Below are 20610 nucleotides of genomic sequence, written 5' to 3'. Positions count from 1 at the left end.
CAAAGGCTTGAGGGAGTTGAAATGTGGGTGCCGTTTAGGGAGCGCATCCCTGCGGGGCTATCTTTGCCCCTTGCAGTGTCCATGGAGCTTCACTTTCCATGATGCTGGACTCCCCAGCCATGGAGCCCATCCTAGAATATACCACTAAGTGCCAAGGAGCAACTGAGTGCCAAGGAGGGATGTCAAGGTAGGCCGTTCCTAGACCCACACAGCAACATGGCCAGGCCTGGCTTCAGCAGTGCCCCCTTCGGTTAGGGACCAGAAAAACACAATGCCAAGGTTTTGCTTGTCCATCACTCCAATTTATTTCCCTTGTTTCTCTCCCCGCACGTGGTAGGGAGAGGAGAGCTGGAAGAGAAGAAGTCAGCAAAAGCCCTTCTGGTTTCCTTCTGCATTCTTAATAAGGCAGTTATAAGAGGGCACATTCCCAATTTCTTTTTAACTTTGTAGATCACCTCCAGTAGACAGATTGTCTTATGGACCACTTCCCCTCCCCTTGGCGATCAAATAACATTCCTGTGGTGACTACAGCAGTTGCTTACATGGAAAAATAACATTAGGAAAGTATTTAATGTATTTTTAGCTGTCTTTAAATGCATTTTAGCAGCTGGAAAGAGGGGAAGTTAGTACCACGTGGCCTGCAGGCTCTCCACAGACCTCCACCAAGCGTGCAGGGAAGCCCAAGCAATGCGGAGAGCCCAAGCTGGGGAACTTTGAGTCGGGGATTTGCTTCAAAACGGGGTTGGTCACAACAAAACAGGTGAAACACTTTAACACAACTTCATGTGGTGGAATTAACACGACGAACAATCAGTGTGGTTTCAAGTCCCTCCTTGTCACTGCTCCGGCTTGGGGCACGTTATATGACTCATTGTTTTGACAGGTTTCAAAATACCTGGGGCCCAGGAAAAGTGCAGAAGGCTTCAGCGGCTTGGCGTGGCAGAAAATCACACCTAGAGATCAGCAGATAAAGTGTCACTGAAAAAGGTGGTGCATTAGTAAGCGCTCTTTATTCCATCATTCCGTGACTCAGGAAAATCCGGAAGTCGTTGCTAAGAGCAAACCTGTAAAACCTTAGGAACTCCCCAGGAGAGAGGTGTCTCCTCCGGGTCCCCGTGCAGCACGTGACTATGTGCAACCCCACATCCAGGCTCTAGCAAAAGCCCTGGCCAGGCCCGAGCCAGTACGTAAATATTTCTGGAAAGAATATACTCAACAGATGGAAGTTGAGTACTATTTTTACCATTGCTGATACGGCGAATGTAGAGACCGTGATAATTGATTATCTGGGACAACAGGAATCCACAGGAACTAGAATTTCGAGGATTAGGCTCTCCCGGAGGATTTCCTTCAAATTCAACTGAATTCTGCTTAGAAAAGGCATTAGAGGAGGTGGGAGAGGAGGGGCAGGCGCACAGGAATCCCATGCCCTTTTGGCAGCAGAGAGAAGCTCTGTGTGGAAGCGGAAGCTCCTTCCTCTGCTCCCATCTGCAGCAGCCTCCCCAGACAACAGCACGGGGAGGGATGAGAACTTGCTCTGTGCGTCTCGATGGGACACGGGACGGGAAGCAGAGCCACGTGGTTCAGCTTCGCACAGGCTTCTGTCCTACCAGCAACATTCAACTCATAACGTGTGTTTAATATGTCCGGGGGTAAATGTCAGGTATTTTATCTGTTTTAAAGGATATTTCTGGACATGAGGTGGCAAAGTGTGAGCAGATTAATATTCTATCACTTTGTATTGCTCTGTTGGTTACATTAGAGATTAGGTGTTGGGTATTATTAGTTAAATGGCACTAAAGTCCTGTAGATGAAATGATATAATTTTGTTGCAAAAGCCTTGTCCCATTTTAGTGAAAGGTTTGCATTAACAAGTGCCATTTTAATAAATCACTCTGTTCAGCCTGCCTAGTGACTTACACTATCATAAGATTCTGCCCTTAATATTAAAATATAAGCTCAGATTTCCTCTCCCCAGACTAAGGCAGAATGCAGAGAAAGACTTACGCTGAAGCTAGGAAGCCTCTTGTCTGGACTAAGATAATGTTTTTCTCTTTTCATATCCATGCAGAAAGTGTTGTGGAGAGGGGGAAACTCTACTGTAGGTTGTTCTTCCTCCTTCTAGTGAAAAAGAAGGCTTAAAGGAAAAAAAAAAAAAAAAAAAAGGCTTAAAATATGGGCTGTTTCCAGACCATTGGCATCTTCCACGAGCTTAGGCTGGCTTAACAGCAGATAAGAGCGCTTGTGTAGCCAGACAGAGGTGTCGTGATGCACTGATTAACGAGTGCACGTAGCCCTGACCGGCAGCCGCTGTGCTGTTCTCCGAGGGCTCCCTTCACACCCTGCTCCTTTCTCTTTCTTTCCTCCATTTTTTTTTCTTTTTTAACCCTTTTGCCATTTTCCTTCAAAGCTCTGTGGTGGAAAGCAGAACAGGAAGGGCCCCGGGAAAGTTGCCTGGCTCATCCCACCTCCCCAGGCCAGGAAGGCTCCGTGCCTGTCACTCCTGACAGGCCTTTGCCTGACCGGCCCTTAAGACCCTCCAGCGACGGGGCTGTGACAGCCTCCTTAGGCAATCCCCTCCAGTGCTTTGCTCTCCCGGTCATTAAGAAGGCTTTCCTGATATCCAGCCTGCAATTAAAGGCTGCCATTTCTCGTGTAACCCCTCAGCACCCTGGCCTCCCTCGCAGCGGCGCCCGCTGCACCGGGACGGCCGCAGGGGCCGTGGCGGGTGTTGGCAGCGCGCGAACCAGCTCTCCCGGGAGCGCTGCTGCCGCTGCCGGCACCGCGGGCCGCTGCGGTGGCCGCTCCGGGTGCTCCCATGGGCGCCAGCGCCGCCGCAGAGCGGCTCTGGGCTGCCAAAGCGGACTGTGCTCCCGGCCTCGCGTTGGGAGCTGCAGCGCGTCGCGAGAAGTCTCACCGTATAGATTGCATCTAGGCAGTCAATTATGTATAACACATTTTTTTGAAGAGAGGGTTTCTGTAACAATTTTAGCAGTTTAAAATCGTTTAAAAAATCAAGATCACAGGCTCGGCTTTGTTTTTTCAGCTGCTTCCCTTTAAACAATAGCAGGCGAATGGCATCCCATGGCAGTCGGGGCTGATCCCGTGCCAACCTGCCAGCAATGAACGGGAGATGCCGGGCACAGGAGCGAGGGTATGAGCTGCAGAGAGAGAGCGGGCGCCCATTGGGAGCGCCACGCTGGATGCCTCCCTGGAATGGCTCCGTGAAATGGAAATGCGTCCGCTCCCGCAGTCCGGCCAGCCTGGCGGCTGGGGTGCCTGCTCACCGCTGCGCCCCGTGGATGGGCAACGAGTCAGTCCCTCACTCAGTGGCCTAAAAAATATTGAATCGACAAGCTAAACTCTTACCACTTAAAAAAATATATACATTTATAACAGTGATGAACTTCACAAGAGCATTTCCTGCAATTTTTTTACCCTTGTAAGATGGTAGGAGTGCATTCATGCAGCCCGGGCAGTAGTCCAGTCTGCTGAGAAGAGGTAATTTTTCCAGTAAAAACTAGCTAGCAAAGCCAGGTGTACTTTTATTGCCCGAGTAAATGATAGCAAAGCGCAGGCAGGCTGGTTTGGAGACTAGCTATCCATGGCTTTTTTTTTTTTCCTCAAGGAATTTTTGGTGGTATCCGAAGTTGAGCAAAGCAAGGCTCAGATAAGCGGGACCCCCGGTACCCGGTTCTTTGTGCAAGGCGTGAGGGGCCCTGTTCTCTGGCCACGCAGCTCCACGAATGCGGTTTCTGTCCTCGGTGCCGTTGCTGCTCAGCAGACCAGTTTGAGGGGTGGGTGCGAGCCGAGGCGCGTGCGGTGCCGGCCTCTCGGGCCGGGTCTGCCCGTGCGCGGCCTTTTCAGGGCCTCCAGTCGCCAGCTGAGCTCTAGGTGGCTTGGAGCAACTCCAGCAATTTGGCCTCTTCTTCCTTCCCTTAGGGAATGCAAAGGACAAAAAGTGTTTTCAGAAAGAGGGAAGAAGTTTACAAAACACGCATCAAATCCAGATGAACTTCACATCCCACGCGGTGTGATGGGTGCATTTACTGTGCCGTGGAAGCTTGAGTTGCAAACTGATAATTGCAAGAATACAGCAGATTTCACCCATGCCTGAAATAAAAGTAATTTCAGGTGTTCTGGAAAGCCCTGCCCCTTCTTTGTGGTTCGCAGGAAAAATTTTAAACATTTTCCACCCTGCAGCTATGGAGGGCAGTGAAAGAAAACACACATAAGCTGCCACGAAATGCACATAATAAACTGCTCCTCCACGTCCTGCTACTTGTAATAATAAAGCACGGTAGGTGCTACGTGAGGCACACTTTCAGACACTCTTAAAAATGGTGATTTTCCGTGGTGGGTGAGCTTCGTTATCTCCACCTGGCAGAGGAGCAGAGGCGCAGGCTGAAGGCTGGCTGAGCCGGGGGCTTCAGGCAGGACACAGATGCTTTGGGTTTTCCTACCGAGCGCCTACCGATAGCAGGAAAGAAAGGGTCGCTTTCCTACAAGCCCGGTGCCACCCGCCGCTGCCCCTGCCACCCTTTCCCCACAAGGAGAGGCAGCGGCTCGGCTGAGCGGCACAAGGCCCCACGTGCCAGCGTCTCCCACAGGCACCAGCGGAGCCGGGAGCACGGCCGGAGCCGAGGCCGCCGGTGCCGTGCGGAGCAGCGACGCGATGCGACCGCCCCACGCAGCCCAAGCGCGGCCAGGGCCCCTCGGCGCGGCCCTCCCCGCTCCCCCTTCCCCTGCCCTGCTTCGCTGGGGCTCATGCAAATGCGCTGGCCAGGAGCCAGGATCTCATCATTTTAATGCAGTGTAAAATGGAATGCGCATAATGATATGCGAGCCATATGTGAGGGAGACGGCTCAGCTGCGAGTTGCGGGAGGCAGGGCGAGGGGGAGCGCGGACAGGCAGGGATCAGAGGAGACGGAGCGGAACAGAGTGCAAGTGTCACCCAAATGAACAGGGTAATGAGCGCCGAGCTGACACTCCTCCTCTCACCCGCTCTCCCCTTCTGCTTTAACTCTCAACCAGGAAAACGCTGCCGGTCGGAAGGAAAGCGCTATATGCAAGTGGCTAATGGGCTCTGTTAATGTCTCCATTTAAACTTCAGCTTTCTTAATTCACAGCGTAGCTCCAAATAACCAGTAACTTCTAATGCAGCCTCATAATTAAATATTTCTACCGCATTTGATTGAAGAATCGTTGTTCTTGCTAGATGATTGCTCCTTTCAAAGCCTCGCTTAAACATGGAGGGGGAATCCATTTATCTATAGCAGTGTTACGTGTACATTATGAGTATGCAAACTTTTTTTTCTTTTTTTTTTTTGGCCTTGCTGTTAAAATGAAAATACGAGTACATTATCTAGGGATTGCTTAAGCATGTCAAAAAGTTTAAAAGAGTACGTATGTAATGTAATCCTGAAAAATGCAATGAAGTAAATTGAAACCCTGAAGCTTTCCAGCTCAAATATTTCATTTTGGTTTTGTCTCTTGTTGTTCTAATTATTACACCGCAATGAATTTGCATGTTCAACCTAAGCTATGTAAGAAAAGAGCATCCCGAGTTCTCGTATCTAAGAGGTGTACTGAGTATTTAAAGAAACTTTTAAATAATGTTGTATTTTGGGATACCCTCTGTTTAAATGATCTGAGCTGTTATGCTTTTAGCTATTTTTTTTTCCTTCCATTATTTGTAAGTCCCTAAATAGGCCATTATATTTCCCTTCAGGCTAGAGATGAAGATGGACATGCTGAAAATTTTCCCCAGCAGCACTATGCTAAGGAAACTCCAAGACTTGCCTTCAAGAATAACTGCGAACTACTTGTAAGAATAACATACTTACAACAAGTCTAGTTTGTTACTTTAGCACAGTGAAAACCTTTCTTTTTTTTTTTTTCTTTTGAAAGGCTTTTGTTCATTATGACATACAGTATGAAATATTATAGTGATTCTTTCTTTTTTTTCTTTTCTTTTTTCCTGTGTAGAGTTCTAATGCTAGTTCTGGTGTTAGTGAACAATTTAAGATCACAAACTGTATGAAAACCTTTGATATTTGATTACAGAACGTGAATGGCCTTGTCTTGCTCTCTTGTCTTGCACAGTAAAATTGGAAGAAAAGCCACGTAGGGAGTGACTGGTAAAGCAATAGGGCCCCTACCCTCCTCAAAAGTGGCCCAAAAGGCCAAAGCCAGCATCCCAAGCACAGTTTAGCTTGAGGCTGTTCGGAGACACCAGCGCCGCGGTTCCTCCTGCTCCCTTCGGAGCTGAGCTGTTCCTCGCCTCTCCAGCCCGGTGCCGACAGGCGCGTTTTCCTCTCCTCTTCTGTGGGGAAAGAGCGAAAGCCAGGAAAGCTCTGACAGGGAGCCTGGAATGTTTACAAGCCGTAAGAGAGATGATATCAGCTGTGAAAGGATCTCTGTTCCAAGGCAGGGTTAATTTGCTGTTCATTTTAGCATTTGCAGCTAGGCAAGATTAAATGCAAGCAGGAATGCCTATTATATTTCTGTTAAATGAATCTGTTGAGGCCCCGCGTTCTTCATTAGCTTGAGAAAATGAGTGCTCCACAATGAATTTTACTGTTTATCTAAAGTAAACAGAGAATGGATTGCAGTGTATTTAAGAGATTCGCACATGTCTTTGGAAATGGAGTTTCCGATGAATTGGTAGGTCTCTCCCTCACGTTTGCTTTTCCGCATTGAAGTAAAATGTATCATTTGGCTAAACGGAAATATTTGTGGAGAATCGGAACACTCAGTTATATTTCAAAGCAACTTCCACCACTTTTTCCTGATTACACGCACTGGAGAGGGGCACGGAACAAGCCACGTTTCCTCCGCACAAAAAGCTGTTCTCGCCACCCCCATAGGAGACACGGGGCCACACGCATCCACACTGTCCCCAGTGCCCATCCACTGAACGAGGGTTTGAATTGATGTCAGTGAGCACAGAAACTGGCCCCTGAGGTTTGTGCCAAGGCAGCAGCCTGGAAGAGGAGCCCGGCGCTGCGGGGCGGTTGGGATGCGCTCGGCACAGGGAAACGCAGCCGGCTTTTTGCTGAGCCGGGCGCCGGGCTGGCACCCTCGTGCACCGCTGCTGCCTGCAGCAACTAGAGCAAAACACAGAGCGTTTCCACACTGCCAGGCCTCACCCAGCACCCGAGGAGCCCCTGCAGGCAGCCAGCGGCCGGGCAGGTAATTATAAGGATTTCAGGGCAATCAGAGCTACTCATGTCACTCAGAAGGGCTGGTTCATTCCCAGTGTGATTCCGCCAAACAAAAACCCAATCGCAGCCTGTGGAATTGATCCAGCTTCCTCTTAAATCCCTCGCAAAGTTCCTGTTGATTTCGGGGGCAGCGGGGTTAAGTCCCGGGGGGAAGAAACCAAGCGGACGCGTAAAGCGATTCCCCAGTGTAGTCACTGTTACTGTGCCAAATAAGAGAGGCTCTTTCTCCAAGGCCATGCCCAGTTACTGTGCCACTGGTCAGGTCAGGTCTGATAAACCCCCACAAACCGCCCGGGATCCCCCAGGGTCAGCAGGATTTTGTGTATTGCAGGAGTTTGGCACTAGAGTCTTGAGACAACACGAGGACACGTACATACAATAAGTATTGTTTCCATCAAAAATCGGCTTTATTTGAAGTACAAGGAATCAATGGACCCATTAACTCCCTTTGTGCTATTAAAATCAAGCATTCTTTTAATGCCCTGTTAATTATTCTTTCACCCGATATGCATTTAAGTTACTGCTTTATTATATCACTTCTACACCTGGCAAAAGCTCAAGCCATCCGAGTTAGTCTTTCATGTGCTTTTTGGACAAGTTTCAGTTCTTATTTAAGGAAGTAATAAAAGTAATTTGTCATAGCTTTATTTTTCCTGTGCTATTGGAAACAAAATTGGCAGGGATGTAGTGTGTACTTAATTTGTATTTGAAAAAAAAAAAGTAGACAAATTATGAATATATAAATCTGCTATTTTTCAAGATGTATTAGATGTATTAGTAACTTTCTGTGAAAAGACTATGCTGACGAGGCCTTGGCTAATGGGAGAACTAGTGTTATTATTTGTCTAAGATGCTGCATGTTTTCCAGATAGGTACTGCTTTTCCATGTAAATTTTCACATTTTCAGAAATTTTAACCTTTTCAGAAAAAAAAGCTGTATTAACATGTGCTTGAGAGTAAAGTGAAGTGGTCAAGGAGACAGCATCTTCATTCGAAATGCTAGTCAGTTTTCCTCTGTTTGTGCCAGAAATCGTGTCCCTGTGAGGGGAGAAGGAAGAAAAACATGGAAGAAAAGAGCAGGGGCTGCATCCTGCATCTCCCTGATTTTTCTTTTTTCTCCCAGTGGAGAAAACTCACCCAGACACTAACAGCGCAAGGCAGATGTTGGCTTCTCGCTTTCTGAAAAGGAGTGAAAAGTTAAGATTTTCAGATGAAAGAGAAACTCAGGCTTGTTTATTCCTTTGGGAACCCTTGGAGCTCTCCTGAGCAGTTTGGAGTCCGTTGGGCAGCAGCTTCAGGGAGAGGACGGGGCCGCGGGCGCTGTAGAGCGCGCCGGCCGCCATTTTGTGGCAGGGAGCAGAACCTGTTCCCTCACCAGTTGCGCCCGCTCCACAGCACCCGCTGCCCCGGGAGCAGGCGCTCTGCAGACACTGGGACCGCTCCGATGTATCGGGAATATTTTTTTTTTGAAAGGAAACAGCAAGGAAGAGCGACCGTTCAGGCAAAATAACCCCCCGAGCGCTTAAGGCAGTTCTGCGCGTTAGGAAAAGCAGTGACAATGAAAGATTCTGGTTGATACAGAAACCCGTTTTGCGGTTGCGGAATTAGGTGAGGGGTTTTATTTCCCGCTTTAAATCTGGCTATGTGGTGTGTCATGATGTTTCTTGTAATGCACAGGAAACAGAGAGGTTAAGAAAGCTTTTGGTCAGTGAAGATAGAAAATTTTCCTTGTGAGCTTTCCAGTTGTTTTGAGAGTCATGCTTTCTTTTTTAAGGTTAGTTGCCCGTGATAAATATTGGGAACTACATATGCAAACTTATTTTTGAAGAGTTAGGCCAGCATGGTGGCTTGGCCAGCCAGGCACTCCACTACCACGGACCCTGCCTCAGGATTTTAATTTCTTATTCCATTGGTGGCTGGAAGCTTTTCTTTTAGGCACCTCTCTTTGTTTCCACAAGGAAAAGGCAGAATTCAGAGCTCTGGAAGCTGATTGTAAAGGAACAGTGCGGTCCAACTAATAGTGGATGTGGGGAGAGAGATGGGATTAACTGGTGAAAAAGGGTAGGCTAGAATGAAAAGGCCAGTGAAAAGCCTGCAACCCCTGCTCTAGCCAGCTGAAATTCCTGAGCCATTGCCTAGAGAAAGGGAAAATCCATCTGGCACCTACCCAGGTTAGTCAGGGTAGGAAGAGCCATGCTTGGATGCCTTTTAACAAAAGTAGGAAAGAAAACCCAGCAATTCGTCCTCCTCCTCCCCCTGCAAGTTGCCCAGAATATTGAGTCAGGGTTTCAGACTGGCCTGCTGCTCTCTGAGCAAGGGAGGGTTTCATGGGTTAAGGAAATGAAATGCCAGGTTGCTTTCCAGATCATTTGTTTATGGAGATGATATGAGTACCACCCAGTGCTATGGGATTAGATGTAAAGCACACAAATAAGCAAACAAAACATAAACACCCTGAAAAAACGTTCAGCTCCAGTTCCACACCCAGCTGAGATCCACAGTTTTCCCGGAGTAAAGTCACGATCTTTTTCTCTTTGAAATTAAAAGCCTGTTCCTATTAGTTCTGCTCTCAGAGGATAAATTCATGACTCCAGTATGCAGTGAGTTCTTATCAGGTAGAATTGATGTTTAGAAGCTGTTACATAAAAGGCACAAAATAAAGCACATTTTTTTTAATTGGATTTAATGCAAAACTCACTTACAGCCAGATATCTTTAATCACTAACACAGAAAAAGAAAGCTTTAAAAACACATCCAAAATGAATATAAATGAAACATAAAAAGCAGGAGAATCCCCTGGGAGTGCAAGGCATTTCTGGCCAGCACAGGGCAGCAGGAGGGCTGAGGCTCAGCCCCATCCCAGCACTAGGGGCCGGGTCAGCAAGGGGGGTGCCTCCAAACCGCAGAAAGGACAAAGTGGATTAACCTGGGCTTCGTACTGCATGGAAACCAAAAAGGCATCAAACTGGGAAGGCTGTTTGTGAGAAGGCAGTGGGAACACCTGCGATACAAGAGTGCAGTATCCTTTGCAGTGCACAATCAAGCTAAATATCAACAGACGTGCTGGCATTCTTTGGGGGCCGTGAGGGTTTGGTTCTCAGAATGCAAGGTTTGGTCATTTTTGCCGTTTTCTGACCTGGTTCCTGTGCTCCAGTGTAAAGGAAAAATTACAGAGAGCCTGGGTTTTGAAGGGCAGTAGGTGTCAGGGCACTTAGGGGCACAGTGCCCCGAAGGCAGGGGTGCTCAGCCTGTCGATGCCCTTCCTGCCTGCCCGCGCCTCCCGCTCCAAGTGCCGAGGAAAAGCAGAGGCCCTTTCCCTTGGCAACTCCCGCCCACCCGGCTTCTCCTTCACACTTTTAGGTTCAAGCCAGCAGAGGGAGAGGGAGAGCGGCTCCTCAGCCCCGTCCCAGGACACAAGAGCCCTTTCCCCCGGGTTTCGGAAGGGCATTGCCAAGAGCAGCTCTGGGGCCCTGCGCCTCTCCTGGCCTTTAAGGCATGACCTGCTGCGGGGCAAGGGGCAGCACGGCCGCCATGTGGTGATGGGTGGGAGAAGGTCTCCAAGCCTGCTGGAGCTCCAGCCACCACGGCTGCACCTCCTGTTGCTTCGCCAGCACCTGAGACTCCCTGTGCCTCGGCCCAGGGGCTCTTTTTGGGGTAGTTTTCCTCAGTTTCTTACCCCGTTCACCACCGTGGGCTGAGAGCAGCGGCTGGGCCATAGCGTGCACTGCGGCTCCAGCAAATGGCGGCGATGACGCTACAGCTCTTGTCGGAGAGCCCTGTGCCTCAGCCCGGCAGCCATGGCTCGGGAGCAAAAGTAATGGGAAAAGCAATTGGAGTGGGCAATGGATACCGGGTTCTGAAAACCTCAGTAATCTCGGCCACGTGAAATTCAACCTGTCTTGTGACTGAAATAACAGTGGGGCTTAGGTCATATCATAGACTAATGGCCTGTAACGTTTCATTTTCGAAAAATAAATTGTTCATGAATTATAGCAGAATATTAAAAAAAAGGAAGAAGAAAAACAACCTTCCCCAAACCCTACAGAAACTCTGTTTCTTCTCAAGCAAGGGTACCATGCCAGGCTGGATTCCTGTGACGGGTTTGGGGGGTTTAGCTGGTGCCCGGCTGGGCTGCAGGCTGTGCTGCCTCCACACTGCACCACTCCCCGGGGCCGCTTGGGCGGCCACACAGGGGACGTTTCCCTTCCCTTCCCAGGGAGACAGGAGACCTGGGCTGGGGGCTGGAGGGAACCGCTCCGTCCTTTAATCCTTCTGCCTCCTTCATCTGCCTTGGCAAGCCCCATAGCACCTGCGGCCTGTGCTGCTGGGGAGCTCAAGGAACAAGTGTTTTTTTGGTATCTACCCCCATGCTCAGGTACCTATCTGATTCAGAGCGGCAGGACCCCTTCCCCTAAGCGTGAATGAGCTCTGGGCAGCCCCTGTCTCCTGTAGACATGAAAGAAGACAAGCTGCCTTCTCAGGACACCTTCCCCCCTCTACGGCCAAAGGCCGCTGAAGGCCAGCTCACTGGTAAATTAAAGCATAGACAACATGATCTTTATTAATAATATTGAAGCTGAAGGCTGCTGTCAGAGACCAGCTGTAGGCACTTAGGAAAAATGCAGCCCTGACACAATAGCAATTCTGAGATATCAGCTTTGCTGGAAACAAGATCTAAAGCGCGTTTCTTTACATGGAGGTTGGCGGGAGCAGCCCTGATCAGCAGCACGAGGGCTTCCCCAGGCCGCAGGGCCATCACTGGGGCATTTCCAGCACATTTTGCTGGGGCAGTGCAAAGAAACCTGCTCTCTCTTCAGGACAGCGAGCGGCCAAGGCACAGGTGCTGTCAGCAGTTGGTTCGAGTCCTCTGCACCACTGCTGCTGTCTCTGTCACCCTCCACCCAGGGACAAGTCATTGGGTGCATCACTTCCCAGCAACACATGGAATATAGGTGCAAAATCCCAACTAATGCGTGGCCTGAAGAAAGGGGGAGATGGGAAGAGGAGCGGGACAAAAGGAGCCAAGTGCCCTGCAGCCACTTGTATGCCAAAACCAAAGTGCACAGTGCAGGGATGGAAAGGAAGGGAGGATGTGACAGCGAGAGGGTCTAACAGCTTGGGAAGATGCAGCAGGTTGAGCAAGGACATCAATCCCGATGGGAAGCAAACCCTGTCCCCTCGCCAGCAGCAGCTCTGCCCCTGCCCACCAGGAACAGCCACGACAGCCCGAGTGCCTTGAGGTCAGCGGCTCCTCTCGTCCCCATGCAGCAGGAGCCATTTAGGACGCGACAGTTCGACGCGTAGCTTCCTGAGCACGGGCTCCTCACTCCTCAAGAAGGAGGCATCTTGTCTAGTTTTTAACGCTGGTGTTATTATTATTTCAAAAGAGGAGCAGAGTGTGTTTGTTAGGAAGGCAAATAATTAAAAGCCCATTACAGCTCCAATTCTGTCATCTTTCTTCCCAGAAGAAGCATTAAAATTTTCATTAATAAATGTGCAATTACTGTTGACCTCTGAATAATTTCTATAACCTTAGTTTCTCTTCACCACTGTGCTTGTGTTGCTTTACTCTGTTTTTGCTTTTTGCTTTCCTAATTCAATCTGCTTACTGAAGTTATAATTTTCATATTAATCATGTTATCTTCGAAAAGCTGTGTTTTTTCAGACAGTTTTTATAAAATAGCAATGTTTTTATTGAATTGAAATGTAAACAGTTACAAAGCTAGAAAAATGTTGGCTGGAAATGCATTTTTGTAGCCTATTTTTTAATAATCACTTCAGTAAATTCTGAAGTAAAAATATCCCAAAATATTTTCAGTCCCTCTCCTGCCCTCGCACAAACATTCAGAAGGCTGTAAAACTGGAAAAAAAAAGAAAAAAAGTAGTTTTGTACTCCTTGGAAAGAAAATCACTTGTGAATCCTGACTTTTCTACATGAAACTGGCATTCAGAACCAATTTAAATAAAATTCAGACAGTTTTTATAGAATGTTAAAGAATAAAGATGCACTTTGTTCCAAGGGAAGTGAAATACGGTCAAATAATATTAATCACATTTCCTTCCACATAAGGTGGAATACAATTTCCACAGCCGTCACCCAGAGCCGTAAATATTTCCTTGGTGGAGTGTTTTTGGGAGAGGCAGACAGGAGATTTTGGGAGAGTAGGGCCTAGAGCCCCCACCATGGTGGGCAGCAGGCAGGTACCCACCTGAGAACCCCTCGTGTACCCCATCTCACTGGAGCTGCCCGAGCTGGAGCCCCAAACTGGGGACAGGTTCTCAGACCCTCCTGGACCTCTCGCCCTTGCTCTCACTAATACAGGGTATTGGCTGGAATGGTTTTGGTCAGGTTTGAAAAGACCCCTGCTTGCTGTGGGCTTCTGTAATGGTGCAGGAGGCCTATTACTTATATGACTCATATTGATAAATAGGTTGTCTGACCTTAAAGATTAAAAAAAAAAAAAAAAAAGTTTGCAATGATATTGCTTTAATGCCGTTAAAGCAAAAATTGCTGATGAACTGTAATGAGAAAGTGGTATTTTGAAAACGGGGAGCCCGTGCTGTTTTAATTTCTCAGAACTAACATGGGGCTTTTGGCAAGAGGAGTTGCAAAAAGTGGTGACGCATTTCATGGGATTATTCCCCAGGAATGCTTGGAAGCGCTCTGGAATATTGAGCTTGCAGAGCCATGCCTTTGGGAATCCCTATGACGATGTCATAGGGATTGACCTATGTGGCTCAGGAATGACATCCCAGCAAGGCAGCTGAACTTTACATTGAGGGTGCACCACAGAAAATCCAGCTGCTTAAAGGAGGGTGCTGCTCGCTGCCTCCTGCTAGCTGTATCACATGGCACTTCCTCATCGCAGCACTGACATGTATTATATTACTTTTGGAATGGGAAAAAAATGCAAAATATATATCCTGTATTTTATTATAGAAGTTAATACCAATAATTATTTAAAATTTAATGAATTTCAGTTCTCACTTAATTGCTTTTGAGTAGTTCACTTAACTTATTAAAAAGAAGCAAGGACATATTCATTTAATGAGCAGCAGAAGCCTTGGCCTAGCATCTGCCTACATTCCCTTTTCAATTAATCAATTATAGTCCAATGGTGTGTAATTACACATTAAGAAAGTTATTGGATATCTCAGCATGGCTGTCCCAGGGGCCTCATGAATACACTAATATAACACACCTGTAATGACCTGTTCTCAGATCTGCAAATTGCTCCCATTTCTCTCTCTCTCTCTCTCTCTGCTAAATGAAGATGAGAGCAATTACCATTAACTTTTTGAGTCACATCTAGTCAATGAGAGAGAGAAAGAAAAGATCCCTTCCAGCATTCATAATAAATCTGCCTTTTGGTACAGAGTATTTTAACGGCACCAGGCATCAAGCTGAAAGGCAGGAAACCTGGATTGGGATCTCGGAGAGCTCTGGAGGAGCCAGGCCAGCCCGAACTGGGCACGCTGCTTGCCTCTCTGTGCATGAGAGACACAGGCAGGCAGCAAAGCCTTGACAAATCACAGCCAGGCCTAATTTGCCTGGCTTGCTTCGCATCAAACCAAACTCTGGAACTGATCCCTATGCAGCGGCTCTAAGTCTCTGCATAGCAACTAAGCCGTGTGGCTGTTGTGTTGGGGTTGGTTTTTTTTTCTCGCACACTAGCAAGAACAAAATTTACTATGTAGTGGCACAAAGGCCCTGGTTGTGTGCGGGAAAGCGTTCTCCAGTGCTCTCTTATTAACGCGTAACAAATGGAACCGAGGAGAGACACTTAATCTGCATAACAAAGTCTGACAGATCCTAAATCGGTGATTCCGTCAACTGCGGGGTCCAAAAATGCTCCGTGGAAGTGAGGGTTTGATGGCTCCGTAAGTCAAACAGGGGATGATACCTGTCAACATTTTTACAAGTGTTGTCTTGCACAGCGTGATTTCGATGTGCTGCTGCCTCGCTCTGGGAAGGAGCCTGTTTCCCTGCGTGAAGCTTTCTTGCCAATTCTGCCTTTCCCTTTAGATGGGGTCTTTGAGGTGGGGGGACATGCAGACTAACAGGCTACAAGCGCACAGTCATCCCCTGCAGGGCCCTCTTTGCTTCACACCTTGCTCCAAAGCAGCATCAACAACTGCAGTGAAGCCTTCGTCCCACTGGAGTTTGCTTCTCTTTCTAAGGACCATTTTAAGGTCCTTTTAAAGGATTTTAAGGTGTCCTTGTGCTAGACATACCCAAAGCATAATATTCCCATGAGCTTCAGTTGGTTGAATGTTGTTCTCAGTTACACTGAGAACAGTTGAGAAAAAAAGTTTCAGTTTGAGCTTCAGCTGGCTCCGCTTGTGCTCTGTTTTCTACATTTGTCACGTTTCTTTATTGTCCCATAGTATCCTTTGACTTTTGATGTGATTATCTAGATGTTTGACATCTGAGCTAAGCTCCCTGGGTCTCCTCAATAGCCAACGCAGGAAGACAAGCCCTTCTAGAGTGTGATTGACTGCAGGTGACTTGGTGCTGGTTTAGGATTGGTTGAATCACCTCCTAGAGGTTTCTATATATTCCCAGTGAGTCGTATTCCATAGGACACTTGCAGACAGCTAGAGTCATCAGTAGAGCAGTGTATTTAGGCATATGTCTGATTTGGAGCTTGTGTGCAGATCCATTCATTGCAAGTGGAGGAACTGCTGCTACGCTTGAAGTTAGCGAGCGGCTCGCTTTAGATGGACATGTCTGGTCTCCATTCTGAATGGGAGTGCAAATCACTTTAATCCCTTTTGCATGCAATTTGAGATTGAGATTGAAACGTTACAAGTGCAAAGAGCTATCTATTATTTAATGTTGTGTCGTACTCCAAATAGCTAACAACAGGGCCCCTGGGATGTGCAGAGAGGTTCATTTATTATGAATTATTATCTGGCACAATAGTTGAAAACAGGTTCCTAGGTTTAACTTGAGGTGTTTAAAAGCAATTTGTCAGCAGGGGCAACGCACAGCAACTAAAACACACAGTGCAGATCACAAAGAGAGCACACTGTACACGTGTCCTGTGTTCTCAAATGGTGCTCAGCACTCGACTTTGTTTGTGTACTATTACCAGAATTAATTCGATGCTTGGTTTTTGATCGGTGCCTGAACGATCAATTAAAAATGGTTAAACAAGGGAAGGAGCCCGTTCCAATACAGAGCTTCAATATACAATATAATATACCGTTGTACAGGCTTGCTAAACATGAGTCCTCAACAACCTAAAACCTTCAGCTGGCCCTAGGGTTGTGTGTGTTTTGGGGGTGTCTGATGCGGGGCACGGGGGTGTTTCATTTTGCTGCAAAACTTGCTTTCCAGCCGCAGTCCCCGCAAGAGGCTGTATCTCTTAGTGCGCCGGTTGCCTCACTGAGCCCCCAGCTCTGTTTCGTGCTGATAGCTTTCGTTGCGGGGAGTCAACGAGGCTCTCCCCGCCAGGCAGAAGGGCAGCGGAGCCCCTGGGCCCAGGCCCGCGCGCGCCCCTGCACGTGCCGCCGGAACGTTGTGGCGCTGGCCGAGAGGGGAAACGCTCATTTTCTGGGAGCTGCTGCTGCTTGTTGCACCACGAGCTGCACACGCCTGATACGGTGTGGGCCTCCTCGCAGCCTGCGCTCCCTGCGGCCAAGGGAATGGGCAGCTGGGAGGGGATGATGCTCCCAGTGCCTTTGGGATAGTCCTGGCACAGGCTGCCCAGGGAGGCTGGGGAGTCTCCTTCTCTGGAGATCTTCCCAACCCGCCTGGATGCCGCCCTGTGCCCCGTGCTCTGGAGCAGGGGGGTTGGACTGGATGATCTCTAGAGGTCCCTTCCAACCTCAGGCATTCTGTGACTCTGTGGGATACAAATAGTGGCTTCCTGCTGCGTTAGGCACATTAAACAAAGGGCAGGTTCTTGTTTGCGCCCGAGGGGCTTCTACAGCCCTGGGGCAGTGGGAAACGTCTCCAAGGTTGTGTGCGTGGAGGGTGCTTGTGAGGCCTGGTGTAAAGGAGCCTCCTGTGGAGGAGAATCTGGCCCAGCCCAGCTTTGTGTCATGCCAGAAGTTAGGGCTAGGCACTGTATCCCAACATGGGGTACCCTAATGCAGCTGGGCCAGCACCAAATCTTAAGGGGTGAAAGATGATGGAAGCTGAAATACTAAAGAGCTAATAGACCGACTCAGTACGGATAACAGCAGGTGCTTCTCTTGTCCATCAATTTGCTCTCAGTTTCCATCTCTGAATCTTATCCAAATCACTAGATCCTTTAGGACCTGTCCTTTACATTGGAAGCAGTGCATGCCCAGGAGGACACACAGGCGGGACTGCCGAGGTGCCTGCCCGTGCAGCATGCAGCGATGCACGCGCCCAGGGAGGAGCTGCATGCGTGACACACCGTTCCCCAGGCACAGGACTTGTAAAGGACCACCTGGGAAACACCTGCAGTTTTATCTTAGCTGCATCTTGCTTCTTTCTGCCTGGGACACTGCAGAAGGCCGCACTGAGCATGTGCTCTTCTCCAGAGGGTTCACTCGTGAGCGTTGCCACAGGGCTGTGCTCATCTTCCTTCCTCACCATGCGGCGGGTGGGCACTCAACGGGGTGATGAGCTGGCCCAGTCCCGCCGCCCAGCTCCATGCCTCCTCTTCCTGAGTACAGGTATTTTCATAGCTCTGAGCACAGCAGCTGTGTGGAGCAGCCTGACTCAAGGTGGTCACCCTGAACGAGGCGGGTGTTTTGTCTAAAGATATAGAAGAAAAACTAGAAATGGAAAAGACCCATTAGCTTCTCTAGTCAGTGTGCATGCTCTAAAGCACCTCTGCAATGTGCTGTGGGCTGGTGGGGAGAAGAAATTTGCTTCCTTTTCTGCATGTGAAGAGAAGGATCAAGTATCTTCATGTGGTCTAAGAGCAACTGTTCCCCAGCCTGGCAGCACGTACTGCCTTTTAGAGCAGCAACCTCAATCTTCTGTGAAGGTGTGGGGAGCATTGTGCAGCTGTGCCTCGTGCCCTACCTAAAAACCTGGAAACAAAACAGAGGGAATGAGAGGAGAGAGCGAAAGGGGGCAGGTTTTGCTGGAGGCAGGGAAGCGATTTCAGGTTTTTGTGGCACTGCATCAGCCTCGCATGTTCAGCTTCTTCCCAAGCCCCATTTGCCCAGGAGAGTGGAAGGAACTGTAATGGGCTCTAGATGGGATGGGGGGAGCAAAAACTTCCTGCAGATGTGGAATCTGAGAAAATCCCGCGACAACGTGGCTATTCTTAGCGAAAGTGCAAACAGTGATAGATGCCACGGGGCTGCTGTCACTACCATTTGGCTATAAGCAGCACATTCATATTTAAACAAGGCAGCTTTGCACGTTCAGATGAGCAAACACCGCCCCTGCATTTGTTTGCCTGTTATACAGGAGCCATCGGCTTTGCTCCTTATCCCTTAACATTGGTGTGGAATTGTGGGGATGGACCAGCTTTCTATCCAGCTTATCCACAAAGCCACAGAACGGTTCTGTCTCCTGCAGCATGGTAGGCTGCTATCGTAACCACCGTGGAAATGGGAATTTTGATCTGCCCTTGCAAGAGCAACACGGAGTGCCCAACATGACCATTCCAATAAGGATCGCCTGGCAGAGCTTGTGCAGCTGAACACCGGGATGCACATGAAGAAAGTCACACACAGCCGGCAGAGCAGCGAGCGACAGAGAAGCCTTGGAGCATGGGGGCAATCCAGCAAGGACGGGACTCCTGCAGCTTCTCTCCTGCTTAGCAGGGCCCTGTGGCACCTCAGGTGTGAGGCCCTCGCTTACATCAGCACTATCTGTGGCTGATTACCTTATTTAGGGATCTCATATATGTAGGTCTTGAAAAGGTCAAAAGCGGAGCGTGGCTGAGTCGGGTTTTTTGAAGCTGCAAGCCTGGAAGCTTTGCTTCCAGCATCCTTAGGAAGTAATTGCCCAGGGATTTGAATGTGCGTGACAGAGCTCTGAAGAGGAGGGCAGGAAGGTGGGAAACAGGACGGAGAGCTGCAGACCGAGAGCTGCGGCGCGGGCTGCACGGGTGCCGTGCGGAGCCGCAGGGGAGCAGAGCCCGCAGCGGCACCTTCCCGCTCCCGCCTGCCCTGGCCTCGCACCCTCCTGCTGGGAGCCCCCTCTTCGGCCTTGCGCTCTTCTGTTTCCCTGCTGGCTCCTTGGTGTGCTTCTATTTTTCGTTATTTTTGAGTCTTACCTTTGGGTTTCTACTCCCTGCAACTTTTTCCTTAGGTTTCTCTTCCCCTTCTGAATATTTCTCTTTCCCGCTAATATCTTTCTCTCAGTTTAATTCCTTTCCTTCCAGATCCACGACGGATCATATCACATCTTTTTGATGTCCGGCTTGTTTTCAAACTTCCCATACTTCTGGGCTTCTTAGTACCGTTACCTGCAGAAAGGCCCTTCCCTAGAAGTCACTTAATGTCCGAAAGGCCCGGAATCACTCCCTGCTGTGCCGCTTGCTTCCACAACGTTCCCAGACTGTGTGGCTTATGACTCCGAGTAGCAGAGAGATGGGCTTGGCATATGGTCGTAGACTAATCCCTAATGAGACGTCTGGTCCCTCCTAAGCTCTGCTGCAGATATTCCCCGTGACCCTGCCCGAATCACCGCATCCTTCTTTGTCTTCCTGCTCATAACACGGAGTGGTTGCGGGGGAGTTCCCTGAGCAATTCCGTGACGAGCCAATAGAGGAGCTACCAAGGATACTTATTGGAATACGTCTCTATGTGGAATGCTACTCACTGGTAGCGGGCAGCAAACATGGGCAACAAAGATGATTAAGGGAGTGGAACATCTCTCGTATGAGGAGAGACTGAGTGAGCTGGGCCTGTTTAGCCTGGGGAAGAGAAGGCTGAGAGGGGATGTGATTAACATGTGTAAGTTCATGAAGGGGGAATGCAGGGAGGAAGGGGCCAAGCTCTTCTCAGTGGTGGCCAGCGACAGGACAACGGGCAGTGGGTGCAAACTGCACCACAGGCAGTTCCATCTCCATGTGAGGAGGAACTTCTTCCCTGTGAGGGTGCCAGAGCCCTGGCACAGGCTGCCCAGGGAGGTTGTGGAGTCTCCTTCTCTGGAGATCTTCCCAACCCGCCTGGATGCCGCCCTGTGCCCCGTGCTCTAGGTGTCCCTGCTGGAGCAGGGGGTTGGACTGGATGGTCTCTAGAGGTCACTGCCAACCTCAACCATCCTGTGATTGTGTGATTCTCTGTTTTCCCTGTCTCAGGTTAGGAATACAAGGAAAGTAGGACTTTTTGTAGATACACATCTCCCCAAAGTGCATTGAATACAATACAGGATGTTGAATACAGGCAGCCATACAATAGCAACCCTATGTATAGTGTACATGAAGAAGCCTTCAGTGA

At 49.0% G+C, this 20610-nt stretch overlaps 1 protein-coding gene across 4 annotated transcripts in view; it reads left to right on the top strand.

The window, feature by feature from the left end:
• Positions 1 to 20610, top strand: part of SOBP (sine oculis binding protein homolog) — a 93876-nt gene that overhangs the window by 55546 nt on the left and 17720 nt on the right. For 3 of the 4 annotated variants that reach the window (XM_026036627.1, XM_026036629.1, XM_026036630.1), the window contains exon 5: positions 5733 to 5828. The exons of the other annotated variant lie outside the window; for it this stretch is intronic. In XM_026036627.1, the coding sequence (XP_025892412.1) occupies positions 5733 to 5828 (96 nt within the window). The remainder of the gene's footprint in view (positions 1 to 5732; positions 5829 to 20610) is intronic. 4 annotated transcript variants of the gene reach the window in all.

Source organism: Nothoprocta perdicaria, unplaced genomic scaffold, assembly GCF_003342845.1.
Source record: "Nothoprocta perdicaria isolate Ctin4 unplaced genomic scaffold, notPer1 scaffold_182, whole genome shotgun sequence".
In the NCBI taxonomy this organism is placed as follows: Eukaryota; Metazoa; Chordata; class Aves; order Tinamiformes; family Tinamidae; genus Nothoprocta; species Nothoprocta perdicaria.
Note: the sequence above shows the minus strand (reverse complement) of the source record. Positions and strands in the feature narration are given on the sequence as shown.